This window comes from Aythya marila (assembly GCF_965140915.1).
Source record: "Aythya marila genome assembly, chromosome: 8".
In the NCBI taxonomy this organism is placed as follows: Eukaryota; Metazoa; Chordata; class Aves; order Anseriformes; family Anatidae; genus Aythya; species Aythya marila.
Window position 1 is genome coordinate 9,478,693 of NC_139049.1, and position 15,497 is coordinate 9,494,189.

The 15,497-nt window shown below is 55.7% G+C and overlaps 1 protein-coding gene across 1 annotated transcript; it reads right to left on the bottom strand.

The window, feature by feature from the left end:
* Positions 1 to 1,723: 1,723 nt before the first annotated feature.
* On the bottom strand, positions 1,724 to 3,392 carry TMEM121 (transmembrane protein 121). The gene has a single exon (XM_082765725.1). The coding sequence runs from the start codon at positions 3,306 to 3,308 to the stop codon at positions 2,370 to 2,372; it is 939 nt and encodes a 312-aa protein (XP_082621851.1). The 5' UTR covers positions 3,309 to 3,392; the 3' UTR covers positions 1,724 to 2,369.
* Between the last annotated feature and the right edge of the window lie 12,105 nt (positions 3,393 to 15,497).

Below are 15,497 nucleotides of genomic sequence, written 5' to 3' on the forward strand. Positions count from 1 at the left end.
GGCAGCTTCCAGCCCTCCCCACCGCACCGCACCAAGCTCTCCAGGAGCTCAGAGCCATGGGGAGACCTGTGGGTCCGGGGGTACCTCACTTCACGTTCTCCTTTCACAGAGGAGCAGTTTGCCAACACACCTGCACAGCAGAGAGCTGAGAATTGTCTGCCCCAGCCTATTTAGCTGTAATTTAGCTCTCCCCACCCAGCAGCCAGGCTGGAGGCAGCCCTCCCCACCGCCAGCCGGGCTCCCCACTCACTGCGATGCCAGCAGAGCCGTGTTTTGGGGCCGTTTGGGAACCTTCCCTCATTTTCCGTGCCACCAGGGTTAGCCAGGGCACTGCCACCCAGGCCCAAGTCCTGTGGGGACTCCCAGGCCTGCTCAGAGGTGAGGGAAGACGAAGCATTTGGCACGCAGACACCTCCCAGAGGCCCGGCACCTGCAGGGCACTGCGAGCACCTGGAGGCCCCCCGTGCTCAGCGCCGGGGAGGAGCTGTACCATAAAGGCTCGTCAATTAATTACCTGAAAGAGTAACAGAACGTTATTAGATACTTGGGAGTTAATTGCACGGGTGCTAATCATGTGCATCTTAATGGCACCAGTAGAGATGCAATATGCACTTCCATAGGTATTGCAGAATAATTTAGCCATTTAATTAATTCCTGCTAATACCTTTTAAATCACCTGCTCTCTCCCTCCTGAGGGAGAAACTTCTCCAGCCAGATCTCCTGCAAACTCATGGTTGTTGGCAAGGATGCTGCTTTATTTCTCAGCGCATTTATTCCCAGCAGAGCCCCCGCAGTGTCACCCCCGGGTGACAGGGTGTCCGCGGGGAGCCTGACAGCCCTGCGATGCGCCGCTCCTAAGTTGGGAAGGCTGGAGCAGGGCTGCATGAAACGTTTTGGACAGATCGTGACGGGTTGAAAAGATGGAGACTCAAATGAGTTGTGGATCTAGGTCAAATCCAGCGAGCAGAGCCAGGAGAAAACGCGGAAGGAAAATGTAAACAGCAGCAGGCTTTTTATTCCGGTCTTCTCCAAATGAAATGCTTGGTTTAGAAAAAGCAAAAAATATCCAATCTCGGTGTGCTGGAGATGCAGTGTGACTGCTTGTCTCCCTTTTCCCAAGCCAAGGGAGCTGAGAGCTGCCCGAGCCCTTGGGGCAGTGTTTTGGCTGGACAAATATTTCAGCTTTTGCAAGCTTTTTGCTGCTCCATGAGCGACTGGCACAGCACCGGGGGGCAGGAGGGGACAAGGGGTTTGGGCTGTAGGTGAGCTGCATTCCCTGCTGCCCCCTCCCTCCCCACGTTGGCAGAAAAGAGACCACACGAAGCCATCGTTCTCACTGGGCTTTTATTGTCCCGCTGGCCCTCGCTTCCCACCCCTCTGCCCAGGGACCAAGCCCCTTGCCACGGCTCGGGGGGCAGAGAAGAGGAGATGTCCCCAAACATCTGGGCTGGGGACATCCCCAGGTCTCCACCACCCGAGCAGTGGCGAAGGGCAGCACCGCTTTCCCAGGCGTTTTTTGCATTATTTTTTTTTTTAATTATTTGAAATATTTTCTTTTAAAAATATAGTAGCTGTGGAAAGCAGCCCTCTTTACAAACTCTTGATGCCAGAGTGAAAGGCATCGTCGCCGTCCTCCTCGGTGCCCGCGGGCGCTGGCACGGGACGGGGGCTGCGGGGCGGGCGCGTGGCAACACCATGGGGAGGGACGGAGAGACCCTCCCGAAAATAGAAATCTTGTGCTGAGTCATCTGCAGTGAGGGAAATCCATAAAACACCAGCGTTAGGTCGGCTCCGGCTTGGCACGTATTGCTCCCGGCAGCGCCGGGACGGGGCTGTCCTCGCTGCCACCCGCTGCAGGGACAGCGGCACCGGGGAGATTATAAATAGGGAACTGTAAACACGACCAGTCGAGATAAGAGACACGTATAATCACGGGATTCACCGGTTCAAACGCCTGCCCTCCCCCCAGCCCCTGCACCCAGGGCCCCGTCCCCACGCTGTAAAAAGGGCTCCGGTACTAAAATCTTGGGTCCAGGCTCGGAGTCGGGGTGAGGTGCTGGAGGAGTAGAAAGGGACGTCGCACCCTCAGCGGTCCTTGCTCGGAGGGGAGAATTTGGCAGGAGGGAGAGGGTTGGCTGGTTCAGGTCCTTTGCAAGTTCATTTGGTTTTCCCGGAGGACTCCTAGGGTTATACCTGAGATGAAGACGTCTAGGGGACCCTCCATAGCTCAATTACAACGCGGTTGGTGCTCCGTGCCCAGAAGAGCCCTCGCTGCTGGGATGTGTCCCTCGCGCTCGCCCCGTGCAGCAGGAGGGCAGCAGCGTCCCTCCCCGGGGGCTGTCTGAACCCACGCTGGGCAGGGGCACCCGTCATGTGTCCAGGATCTCGCTGGCGGGGGACGGCTCGTGGGGGATGCCCTGCGTGCTGTGCACCGTCTGGTTGTGGGACAGGGAGTTCTGCTGCAGCTCCAGGGCGATGGCGTTCTGCGGGAACTCCTTCACCTGCCGCTTGTACTCCAGGAAGGTGCACGCCTTCGTGGCGATGGCGATGATGTTCTTGCCGATGAAGATGGTGGATACCCTGCTGTCCTGGAACAGGACCATGTTGATGGCCCGGATGAAGATGGTGACGATGTTGATGGTGACCAGGCTGAGGACGGGGTAGAGCATCATTTTCTGGGGGGCGATGTGCTCCCCTTGCATGCTGATCTCGCTGAGGGACACGCAGGGCAGGATCAGGAGGAGGATGTAGCAGTAGAAGAACATCAGCCCCTCCGCCCAGATGGGCAGGCCGGTCCTGTGCGGCTCCCACAGGTTGGCCTGGATGTCCAAGATGTCCAGCAGGTCAAGGGCCACCCAGAAGAGGCGCCCCCTCAAGTCCTCCTTCTTCCGAAAGGTCCGTATGTACTCCATGCTGTCCAAGGCCACCAGCACCAGGTAGAGCCCCGGCACGCAGATGGAGAGGAGCAGGGTCAGAGCCTTCCTGGCCACCGTCTCCAGGTTCTTCTTGTCCGCCTTGTAGTTCTGAAAGATGAAATACAGCTTGATCTCCAGCACGAAGATGTACAGGAACCACAGGATCATGGCGTAGCCCCGCTTGGCCGTCTTCACCTCGGCCCCGACCCACACGGCCACGTAGCGCAGCACGATGAGGAAGCAGATGTCCCCCACCAGCACGATGATGCAGACGCCGATCTTGCGGGGCCCCTGGTTCTGCTCCACCAGGTAGGCGTCCATGAAGGCCATGCTGGTCATGATGACGATGGTGGTCAGGCAGACGTGGCGCTTGTCGGGCGGCGGCAGCACCATGGTGAGACGAGCGAGCCTCCGCGCCGGCACTAGGGGAGCGATCCAGCTGGAGGGGCACAGGGGGACATCAGCGGCCAGCCTGGGCACTGTGGGCTCTGTCCCCACCCCGAGGAGCCCCTGTGGCCCCGTCCCCAGCGAGCTGTGCCCCGAGTCTGCCACCAGCAGCCAGGGCTCACACAGGGTCCCTCGTCCGCGTCCCCATCGCCGTCGCGCTCTCCAGCCCCGTGCAGTGAGGAGCCCCCTGACTCCCAGTCCTGGATCCTCCTGCAGATCCCAAGGAAATGTGGCAGGCGATCAGGCAGCAGGGAGAAGGAAGGGGAGGCAGTCCTGGAAGGGGGTGTCCCTGTGTCCTCACGGGGAATCACCTCTGCACTGATCCCGGCGGGGCTGTGCCGTGCCCACGACAAACACCGTGCGCTCCTGCTGCGCCTGGCCACGTGTGCCTCCCTCCATCCCGTCACTCTGGAAAAGACAGAGGAGAAGGGGTGTTAGGGTCAAGCACAACAGTCCCCCAGCTTCCCCAGCCCTGCAGTGTGACCGGGGCACTGCTCACATTGCTCCCACCAGGCACTGTCTCCCCATGGGCACCCAACACCGTGCCCTGTGCGTGCCATAACGCAGAGTGGATTTTTGTGGAAGAAAGAGGCTGAAGGGAAGAAAATGAGCCTAAAGAACCACAGCCACCATCCGTCCCCTCACCTCGCTCCTTCCCAGGCTTCCAGTGAAAAATATACAGCCACTGCTCCGACTGCTTTTAGACCTGTGCCAAGTTTTACAGGGGATTTACAGCCCGGGATGGATAACTCCAGGTAAATTTGGTCTTTCAAGAGGGAACGAACGAGGCGTTTCCTTTTCTTCCTCCCTTACCCCGTGCTCCTCCTGAGGACCTCCCTGTGCTGAGCAGACTTTCCAGCAGACCCAAGCTCAAACGCTGGGTTCCCTCCCCTCCCTTCAGCCCCTGCACAACTCAGGGCAGCCCGGGATGGGTTTAAAACCACGTTCATTTGTCACGGTGACCTTTTGGAAGGGGATTGTGGGCTGAGCTCAACCACAGGGCTCAGGCTCTGCTCTCCCTCGGGTTAATGCCTGTATCGCCGGGGGCAAGCACCTCTCTGTCCTTTTGCAAACAGTTCCCAGGCATTTGCTGCGCTGCGAGCTCTTCTCGTTTTCCAGCTGGTATTTTCCCCACCGCTCACAGCCCTGCCTACATGGAAACAGGGAGGTCTCCAAAATTCCCCTTGGAGGACTGCAAAACCAAGCAGGTAGTACGAGAGCAGTCCTTACCCGGGAAGCCCCGAGTCATAATTTTTAAATGACATTCAGAAACCGCTTGAGAAATGTGCTGGATAAACAAGAAAATGAGCTTGTCAGATAGCCACGGGAGCACACGTGAGGCAAATATTTGTTTAGACAAGGACACACAACGTTTGTCTTCCCGCACAGCTCTCCCTTGGGCGAGAGCGTGAGCCCGGAGGCAGGGGACATACAGCAGCATCCTCAACCCTCACCAACGCAACCCCCAGCACCCAGCACTGTGTCTTTCTGCATCCCCTGTGCTCGCTGCCAGCTGCTGGGCACTGTGCAGGGCCTGGGTTTGTCCCCACACACAGAGCCCTTCTCCAGGTATGAGGAGCCAGCGGCCGCTGGCAAGCCTCGAGGGCTGCTGTGGGCGGTGGAGCCACTGTCAAAAGGCATCCTCGTTAATGCCAGCAGGCACTTCCCCGAGCCCGGCCCTACCTGGCAAATTAGTTTAATTATTTAAGTGATTTGAATTCTGTCTATAAATAAAAGAGGGAGCGAGCGAGGCAGAAGTACACACACCGCTCTTCCCAGGTAGTTAGGATGCCGCATTGCTTAAAGCTTCATTTGCACTTTAATTGCTTTGATTTATTCCAGCTCTCCTGGATGTAAATCTGGAGCTCCCCTTCAGCTAGTCCTTCAGCAGTGCTGCTGCACCACCTTGCCCAGCACACCCCCCCTGCCTGCCCAAAGGTCACCACCAAGGTGCCCTGCGCTGCTCAGCGTGTCCTCGGGGACACCTCGATGCATCCCCAACCCTCCTGCTGCCACCTTCCCTCCCCAAACCTCAGGCTGGGGGCCAGGGGTTGCCCCCCAAGCAGTCCCTGGGCACTGGCCAAGGGGCTGCTCGTGCCCTGGGCTGGCTTCTGCGGCCAGCAGCTGCTCTCTGCCTCCTCCCAGGCATCTCAAGTGCATCCTGTGCAGGAAATGAGATTGAGGCAGATTTTTTTTTTTATTTTTTTTTCCGGGCCCTGCCCACTAATTGTGTCTGAAGGAGGAAGCAGCCCACTTGCTAATGATTACATATAATTTGCCGTGTAGGCAGAGCGAAGCGGGCAAAGAGCTGCAAACTGTTCCCAGCCCCTGCCCAGAGCAGGCAGCGCAGCAGGGCTGGCAGGCAAACCAGCCCCTGCCTGAAGCCGCGAGTGCATCCACGCAGCAAACCCCTTTGGAGGGACCCTTTCTCCCTCCTTTCCCAAAATATAGGACCTCAAGCCGAAAGTGCAAGAACCATTGCCTGTTGAGGGAGAAACAAAACAGCTTTGTTTCTGTGCTGGTGCCCACAGCACCCCGTTGGTGCCCCAGCTCCATGGCCACATGAGCTCAGCTCAGTGCCCCAGGGGTGCTCCGGCCGGGGCTCCCCTGGTGCCTGGAGCTGTGGGGAACACCCCCCTGCTCACAACCACGCTCAGCTGGGTGATGTGTGACAGCTGTGTCAAAAATAAAGCCCTATTCAGACATTTCAGGTGCTTAAACATAGTGTTCAGGGAAGGTAAATGATTCATTTTGACTTGTACAAAAAAAAACGTAAAAATGATAATACCATCCTTCAACGCTATCAAAACAATTTACTGCTTCCCCAGTAAAACGTGCTGTTTCTTTAGAGGAATCACTTGGTGTTTCCAAGTCGGGGGATGTTACTCCAATCAGACCCAAACCCCATGAGTAAAAGTACCTAAATCCCCCGGGCTGGAACGCCCAGTGCCCACAGATCCTGCTGCCAGCCCCCTGTTGGGGAGGACACGTTTTTTTTGGCTGGCTGGGCTGTGCCATGCTCGTGCCTGGGGTGCAGCACATCGCGTGGTGACCTGGTGCAGGGGGAACTCTATTTCCCCAGCAGGCAGGGTGCATGGCAAGCTGTGTTTGCAAAGGCGACCAAACTGAAATACACAACCATACCACCAGCTTGGAGCTCTGCTGGCATTTTCCTGGCTACAGAGGCATAACCGAGCTGCTCTGGGAGTCCCACCTGCGAGCAAAGCCCAGTGGCTCGATGTGCTCTGAGTTACAAATGGGCACGAAGGCGAACACAAGCCCAAGGCAGAGCAGAGCACACAGCTTGGCTCCAAGTTCGGGGGCTCGGGGCTGCTCTTTTACGCACGATTCACTGACAGATCCTCAGATAACCCCACATTGTCAATGTTAGGGGGAAGAAAAACAAGGAAGCAGTGCACAGCCCTCATACAACCACTTTTCCCCACTGCCTGGGCAGCAACAGATGGGAGAGAAGCAGCAGTACCCCTGGCATCCTCTCGGCAGGGGTTTGGGAGGTGGGAGCCGGGCGGCACACGGAGCATCCCATGGGCAGCCTGCTGCTGCTGCTGCCTCCGGGCTGGCCTTTGATGAAAAGCAATGGTCCTGCTCATAATTAGCATGAGGCAGCTGCCTGCTGCTGTGGTGGAAGGGCAGGAGCTGAGCTGGTGACGGTGATGGAAGGAGAACACGTCTGCTGGCTCCAGCCTGGCTCCTGCCCAGCCAAGTGACACCGATCCTGCAGTGCCTGCGGGCTCCCACATGTCTGCACCTCCTGGGAGGTTTGCCTGGGACAGAGCCCCTCCGGAGACAGCAGGGCTCACCCTGCAGTGACACCCAGCCCGCTGCTCATCTGGGCTGAGACCATAAGCACCTCGGCCAGGAAAATTCCTCCTCAACACGTAAAGCCCCGGGGTGCTCCTCACCCTGAGAGGTGAAGGGAAGCCTGAATGATCTACAGACCCCCCTAGTAAAGGCTCCTCTGAGAACACCGTGTCTTCTTGTTATATTCAAGCACAGAAAAGCTCACCTCACAACTCAGGGGACAGCAAGCAAGGGAGAAACGGTGGGTGACTTGCAAAACCAAGGGAACCTGGCCTTGCCGCGCACTCACTGAATTTATTTTGGCAAGGCTGGCCCGCTGTTAATTATCGATGGCAATAGCTCACCACCAAGAAGTCTTAGCAGAAAGAGAGCTCCCCGTGGCACGTCCTCCAGCAGACAAATGTGAACGTGACTGGTCTTAAATTAAGTTGGGGGTCAGGGGGTGCCACTGCACCCCCAGTGCCAGACACTCCACAGGGTGACGTGCCAGGGCCATGGTGCTGGCCGGGCTTGGGAAGACAGAAGGCACACATGGCTGGTCCTCCACGTAGACACCGAGCTCAGGGTCACTCTCCCAACCCTACACACATCCCAGCCAGCAGTGTGGGGGCAATGCTGCCACCCACTGCTCCGACATCCCCAGGAGACAAACAGCTCACCCATCTCGGCCCGGCGCAAGAGTAATGCCAGCCCAGAGGTCGCCAGGGAGACATTTCTCTTCCTCTGTTTTCCAGCTTTCCTTCTACCAGCCATCTAATAAATCTAATAAGATCTGTCTTGCTGGTGTCTAATTCAATTGCAGCACCCAGAGACCAGACTTCTTCCATCACTCACAGACCTAACCAGCTACATCCCTGGCATATGAGCCCGGCCACGGGGCTGCTGCAGGCTGCTCCAGAAGAGAGCAATTACCTGGGATCAGGACTCGCTCTCCCAATCAATTATATGCCATAGGTGTTCCTTGGGTCACGTCTAATTGAATTATTTAGATGCTTGAACACCGTGGTCAGAAGCAGCTGACTGAAGGGCCTGAGGTCTGGGTGCTGGGCGAGGTGCCTTGCGTAGCATCCTGAGGTCTCCACAGCAACTCTGATTCCTTCAGGAGAAGACACCTGGAAGCACAGGAGTGGGTGGCTCTGCTACACAGAGCATCCTGGTCTGCACTGGGTCCTGGTGCCATTTCAGCTGTGCTTGGAGGCTGAAAAAGCCACCAGCAGATCCCTTTCCCTCTCGGGGAGGCAGCGCCTGCTCCTGCGAACGTGAGCGCAGACAGACTGACGTGTGCTCTGCGGAGCTCCCAGCGGGACGTCTGGCGAAGGCTTCTGGTCTCCTCATCTTCAAAATGAGCACGCAGGCAGGATTCGTGCTCCTGAGCCTCCCCATCCCCGTAGGGTCAGCACCCACACGTGGGGGCTCTGTTCTGCCCCTTCGGTCCCGGGTCTGCTGGATCACGCTGTTCCTACTACATGGGCTGTAGGTTTTCAGGCTTTCTTCGCTAATGAATTTTTTCCTCCACCTCCACACACACACACAAAAAGCCTTTTGCCAAATCAAGTGAAAAATTGATCTTTGCGGAGGGAAAACCCTGCTGAGGATGAGCACACGGGAAGGATCCCCACCCGGCAGCGAGCGGCAGCCTCTCCCCCAGGAGGATGTGGCAATTTGCTGCGCTGGAGCACATTGACAAGGAGATAAAATATTTATGGCCACTCTCCCTTGCTTTCCATTTCGAGCCGTGGTGACTTATTTGTTACAAATTTACATGCATGTTCAAAGGCGTCCTCACATTCCTTCCAAGAACAAAAGGTTTGTCTCTCCACGCGGTGTTCTGCCAGCCAGGCCCAGCCACCCCATCTCCTCGGTGCCCGCGTCCGTCCCCGTCTCCAGCGCTCATTTTCCTCTTGGTAATGATTATCATTATGCTAAGAAAAATGGGTCATTTAGAGCGGCTTCTCCCCAAATGAAAGGCTGTGGGACACAGGATATCATTAAAATTCTAAACCTGGCTGCCAGCCTCAAAAGCTGGCTCCGGGCGTCTCTGCGGATGCTGAACCCCTTCGCGCCCGCCTGCCCCTGGATGCCCAGCGCCCTGCTTCCCCGGGGCCGTGTTCCCAGCTCCTGGGAGCACCAGGAGGGGCTGAACGGGAAATGTTTTGCTTGGAAAGGCGATGCAACTCCCGCGCGAGCCCGAAATTGTTGTGTGCAGAGCTGTAAGGCAAAGCTAATCCATTTTGCAGCTCAGCCGGCTCCTGAAAGATGCTATTTAGGGATGGGGAACTACGAACTGCTCTACCCCCCGCTGCGATACCGGAGGAGCAGGGGATATTTGGAGGATGAGAGATGGAGACTGAGCCAAAACAGCTAATTTGGGACCTGTTTTTAACGAGGGAAACCTGCCCCGAATTGTCAACTTTTGAAGCTGATTCTTTTTAATGTTTTTTAAATCCCACCGAGCACGGGAAGCACTTCTGCTGCTGACCATAACCCACCGAAGGCACTGCTGTTGGGTCTCACGTATGAACCACCAACTTATCAGCATGAGTCGCTGCCAGCCCTGCCCTGGGGTACCAGGGGCACCCAAAAACCATGGCCAGGTTCAGAGCCCTGAGACTACCAGGGAGAACGGGGCCAGAGACACGCAGGTGGGATGCAGAGCATCCCCAGGCAGGGCAGGGTGAGCATTGCTCCTCTGCGGGTGTCTGAACGATGAGTTAGTTTTGGTCCAGTGGTTAGGCTGAAAATCCAATACGAATTATTTCTCTTTGACCACCATATAATTATTTGCACTCGGGTTTTTCAGCCAAACACAGAACTGTGAAGAACGGCAAGGAGTCAATCTGAAATGCTTTGTTCAGCCTGGAAAAAGCTGTCCTTTCTCTCCACGGCCATTTTACCCTTCTCCTCCTCCGCTCACCTCAGTGGCTCAACTTTAGATTGACTTCAGAATAGCGACATGGTTGGGCTCCTCAGGAGGAAGAAAGACGACGAGCATCACGCGGGGCACCCCGCTGCTCCTTCCACCAGGCTCCCGCTTCCCTCTCACTGTGGGTCAGCCGTGTCACCACCAGAGCTGGGACCTCCTTCCCCATCTGTCCCACTTACACACAGCATGTGGCTGAGTAAGTAAGGAGCAGGAAAGGAGGAAAGGAAGAACGAAGCTCCCACAAGAGCCACATCTGCCCCGCTGCTGGCAGCAGACAGGCACGGCGCATTGCTCGCCACCTCCCCCGGAGTCATCGCTTATCCCTGGCCTGCTAGACAGCATCAGCTGCGGGCGAGATTACAGCCGGACTGTTAGCAGTGATAGTAGGTGCTAAGATCCCATTACAGGCATCATTTCCTCTGTCAACACGCGGGGAGTTTCTATCACAGCTCCTGGTCGGGGCGCGCGAGCTCCCGCAGCAGCCAGGCAGGAGCTCGTTACCCGAGGGCTTTTATGGGGAGCGTGCCCTCTTCCCCACGCTGAAGCTGGGGCATTGATATTTTTGGCAGGAATCGCCAGGGAAAGTCTCCATTTTTGGGTACAAAGTCTCAATTTTTGGGTACAAACACTGCATACCAGGAAAGGATCTCCAGGTCCTGACAATAAACGCTGGTTGGGCACAGAACCTGCAGAGGTTTTGGCACACACAGTCCCCATGGAGAGCACCCGACTGCCACCCTCACCCTCCTTTTCCACGTCACCCATCCCAGCAGAGGAGGGGAAGCAGCCACAAGGCTCCGTCCTCCTCTCTTTACCTGCACTTTGCACATCACCGCATTATTTTATCTTTATCTTTGGGAACATGGAAGAGATTTATGAAGGCAAAACTGAGCACGGCCTCTCCACCATCCCTCACCTCCTGCTCTGGAAGTGGCAGAAGACAGAAAATGCTCTGGCCATGCTGGGATGCCAGCCCTGAACCTGAGCCTCACACTCCACCCCTAATTCCACCAGGAATCGGAGCGCTGCCTGAGAGCATCCAGCAGCCAACTGCCTCTTGCTGGCAGCTGTTCCCTTTGGCTCTGCGTCCTCCTGCACACTCACGGCAGGAAAATGGGATGGGTAATTTAATCTTCGCCTGCTAGAAGCAAAGCAACATGCAAGCCTGCTCGTCCTCTCCTCTAAGTTTAGCCCGATAGTATATTAAAAACCTGCTGCTGGGCGCTCGCCAGCCCCTGCTTAGCTAAACCAACAGGCTCTGCAAAACATCAGAAAATTCTCCGCCATCAGCCAGGACAACGCCGGCCCTTTGTTCCCTTCCTCCCCTCCGCTGTACGGCCCTGAACAGTGATGGATAAACTGGTCCTAGCTCACTGATAAATAGTTTATAAAAGGTTCGTAAGCGGTTTCTAGATGCTCTAATGAATAGTTAATCAATTCTCGTGGGGCCCACAGGGTCAGCAGATGGCTTATCAATGGCCATCAATTACGGCGCCTGCTGATGAGCTTATAAGCATCACTAGGAGTCCATCGATGCCAGCAGCGGGCTTAGAGCATCTACAAAGACTTACTAAATAATGCATGAACGACACAAGTTCCCTTGCTTAAAATCTGCAGAAGGCCACCCGAAATGGCATTCTTGGAGAGCCGAGGGAAGCACAACGAGGGAGCAGCGGCTGCTGGGGCTGAAGCCAGGCTGCCAGCAGCAGAGGGGCTAGCCCAGCGTGGCAGGAGGCAGGCTGCTGGAGGGAGAGGATTTCCTACATCCAGCTCACTCCAGAAAAATCGGAATGAGTGTCCAACCATGGGCTGCAGAGAGGCAGGCTGCCCCAAAACCCAGCTGAGCCCAGCTCTGTGGGCACAAGCTGCTGCCAAACGTGGCCAGTTCCTCCCCAGCACCCTCGGCCATAGGCTGTGCTGGGCGAGCTGCTGCTCCCCAGGGCTCTGCCATCCCCACGGGACCGCAGAACGTACCCAGGAGTTGTGCTGCAGCAGCCTGAGACAAACCATACGTGGCGCTTGGCCTCCCCAACAGAAGTGCTTTATTATCATTAAACGCAGAATAATTCGGGATGATAAAAGCAATTAAGTGTAAAAAAAGGTAATGATCCGTTGCCTATTGCATCCAAAAGGTATGAAAATCCCTCGTAAAATTATCACCCCGGCACAGAATCGGACCTAAATATCTTTATAATGTAAGGCGGCGAACTTTGCTTACAGGCAGAACATTCACGAGGTGCTCAATGAGCCACCGGGGGCTTTCTTACCATTCCCAGATCTCCACGAGCGCAGAGGCAATTACAGGATGTTACAACCCTAACTTTTTTAATTGAAGATGAAAGACAAGAGAGCTTGGATAAAACCTGCTCCCAGGTCCATCCCGAAACGCACATGCCGAGGAAACTTCACACAGACGGGGTCTGATTTGGGGGCTCTGTGGGACCCCCCTGAGCCGACCCTTCCTGCGCCCTCGCTGGCGGTGCCAAGCCCTGCAGCCATGGGGCTGGCTGAGGCTGGAAGCAGGAGGGTATTTGTGGGAGGCAGATGATTTATAATTTGAGAGCGTTTCAGTGGGTCGAAGTGTCCCAGACAGAGGAAGCACCATGCAGCAGTTGCGCCATCTCTGTGCCATGCCACCTGGCCAGGGCAGACATTGCCCAGATCTATCCCTCATTCTGGGGTCTGTACACCCCTGTGCACATGGAAACATGCTTCTTCAAGGCATTTTGCAGCATGTTACCATCTTACACACCCCCACTGAGCCAGCCCCAAGCGTTTGGGTCTCCCGAGATGGATTATTCACTCACGGCTTCATGATCATGGCAATATTTTAGAAAGCGATCCAAACCCATGCCTTGTGCTTCGCTTGCTGGCTCCAGAGCCTGTAAGATTTGCTTGGCTCTCGTTTAGAGCCTTGTTCTGCAGCCACGAGTGCCAGACGCTTCCCGCTGCCTCCCAGCACAAGCCAGAGCCGCGCCGCAGCCAGCCGGGATCCTGCTGCCCTTCGGCTGCGAACACAACCGGGGGCACCAGCTCCGTACCCAGCCCCTGCAAAAAAACACCTCCAAAGCACGGCGGAGACAGGCTCGGGTTCAAAGCTAAACCAGGAATAAATACGCCTGGCAACACCACAAGGCCCATCCAGGGCTGTGTGGCCACAAGCAGCATTGCCATCGCGTGCAGCTGGAAGAGGCCCGGTGGCACCTGGAGCTGCGCAGGGCAGGGAGGCTCTGCAGGTTTCACTGACACCACGCAAAGAACAGGAAAAAAGAGCATGCAGGGGGAGGAAACCCCGCTTAAAGGTGAACTGAAAGTTAATATAGCTGCAGAAATGGGCTCAGACTCTCAGCAAAAGGGAAAAGGCAGGAAAGCAAAATGCTGAAAAGCAATTTATTTTTTTTTTTTTTTTCTGAAAAGCAAAAGCTCTCTGCTACTTTTCCCAGAGTGCTTTAAAACCTGAGCACATCCTAAATCCCTCGGAGCATTCCCTAGAAATCTCTGGCCTTCCCTGAACTCTGCCGGTGGGCATCAGAGGGCGTGCAGGCAGTTTAATCCCCTGTCACAGCGCGTTTGGAGGCTGTGGGTCTGCCGGAGCAGCTCAGCACCGCCGTGCTCGCTCCCTCCAGCACCCCTGGGGCACGCTGCCCTGCGCCCCATCACGGCCCCCTGTCCGTGCCAGCCCCAGCTCTGCTGGAAGCCAGCGTTAAAGCCACGCTTCGGTGCCTCCTGACTGCTGCTGCCCAGAGAAACAGCCCCAATTATAATGGCGTTATTAATATTAATATGTTAATATCGCAGGGCTGGGAGCCTGCGCTGGCACGACCGTACCTACGCAGGGAAGAAAAGGATCGCTGGAGAGCAGAGAGATTGCTGACTGAGAGGGTAACCGGGACGCTCAAATTCAACAAAAAAATCATAAAAAGAGCGTGTGTACAGACACATTTATATCTATATGCAAGGCTATACGTCGTTAAGCTTAAGCATGGGGAGATAAAGTGGATCAGCTACAGTCCCGACGTCCTAAAATTAGTTTTTATGTAAAATAAGCACTTGCTTCACAGAGGGCAGTTGGTATTAAGATTTATTTTCATCCTGACGCCTATTACTGCCTGATATGCCTGGCTAAAGCCTAGGGCACGTGCACACAGCTGCCATTCATAACGTATACGCGGATCTGTGACCTAGCTAGCAGGCTGAATCGCCGGGCAATCTTTTTTCTGCTGCAGAAAGCTTGATAAGCATACAAGTCTGGGAGCAAAAAGGGAGCCTACGTCTTTGCTGTGCAAAGAGGAGCTCCTGAATGGAGTTGTAGGAGCCAGAAGCAGCCCTGCACCGACTGAGGGGAAAAAACACCTGTCACAAGCAAGGAGATGGAGAGAGAAGAGAAAGGGGCCGGGGGCAGCCGGGTGTTAAGGTGGGCGAGGCAGAGGAGCTGCATGAGGCGAAGGTCAGCACTGTCATGAGAGCAAATGAGGAGGAGCTGGGACAGATTCAGAAAGCAGAAGGACGAGGCTTCGAGCCAGCCCCAAGCAGAGAGGGCACCGGTGTCACCCCCAGCATCCCCACAAGCTGCCAGCACCCAGGCAGAAGGCTCCCTAAATCCCACTGCCCCACATCTCCCCTCACACGTGCTTCCCTAAAAACATCCGTGGCATTTCTCCACAGCCGCCAGCACCGACCTTCGTAGCTGCCATGGTGATGAGCGCCACGGAGAAGCCTATAAATAACACCCTGTGCCACACGCTGGCCCCTTATGGCCCCCTTCTTCTTCATTTACCTTTATCCAGGCATTTCCCAGGACAAGCCCGTGAAGCCTGGCAGCCGGCTGGCAGCTCGCAGGCACCTTGAATTAAACACAATGAAACGAGGCAAAAAAAGACCACCAGAAGGCACCGGGGGGGGGGTTGCACAGGTACACACCATTACAGAAGCACAGCCCCCCCCTCACAAAGAAATGCAGCTCCCTTCTTACAGCTCCTTCTGGCCAAAGCCCGGATTTCAGGCCCGAATACCCCCGTTCTGATTTTTGATCCTGAATGATCTAACAGTACCGAGGAAGGCAGCTGCCTCGTAAAGTCACAGCCATTCACCTGCAAGCCCAATTTTCCAGCAGTTTTTCAAAGTGAGGAGGTTTGGTCAGCTCTGGTTTGGCGCTGAGCTGGCAGCGGGCAGCTGGAAGGCTGATGTAAATCAACAAGTCCCCAAAACAGGACCCGTGCTACCTGAGCTCAGTGATCTCAGGTTTGTAAATCCCAAATCCAAATGAAGGGAGCCACTTCTCCCCTTTCTTTCAGCATCTCCTCCTTTGATGGATGGAGGCTGCTGCGTTTGCCTCTGCTATTTTTTTCCCCGTATTCTTTTATTTTGCTTTTACAAAGAAATCGGCTGCC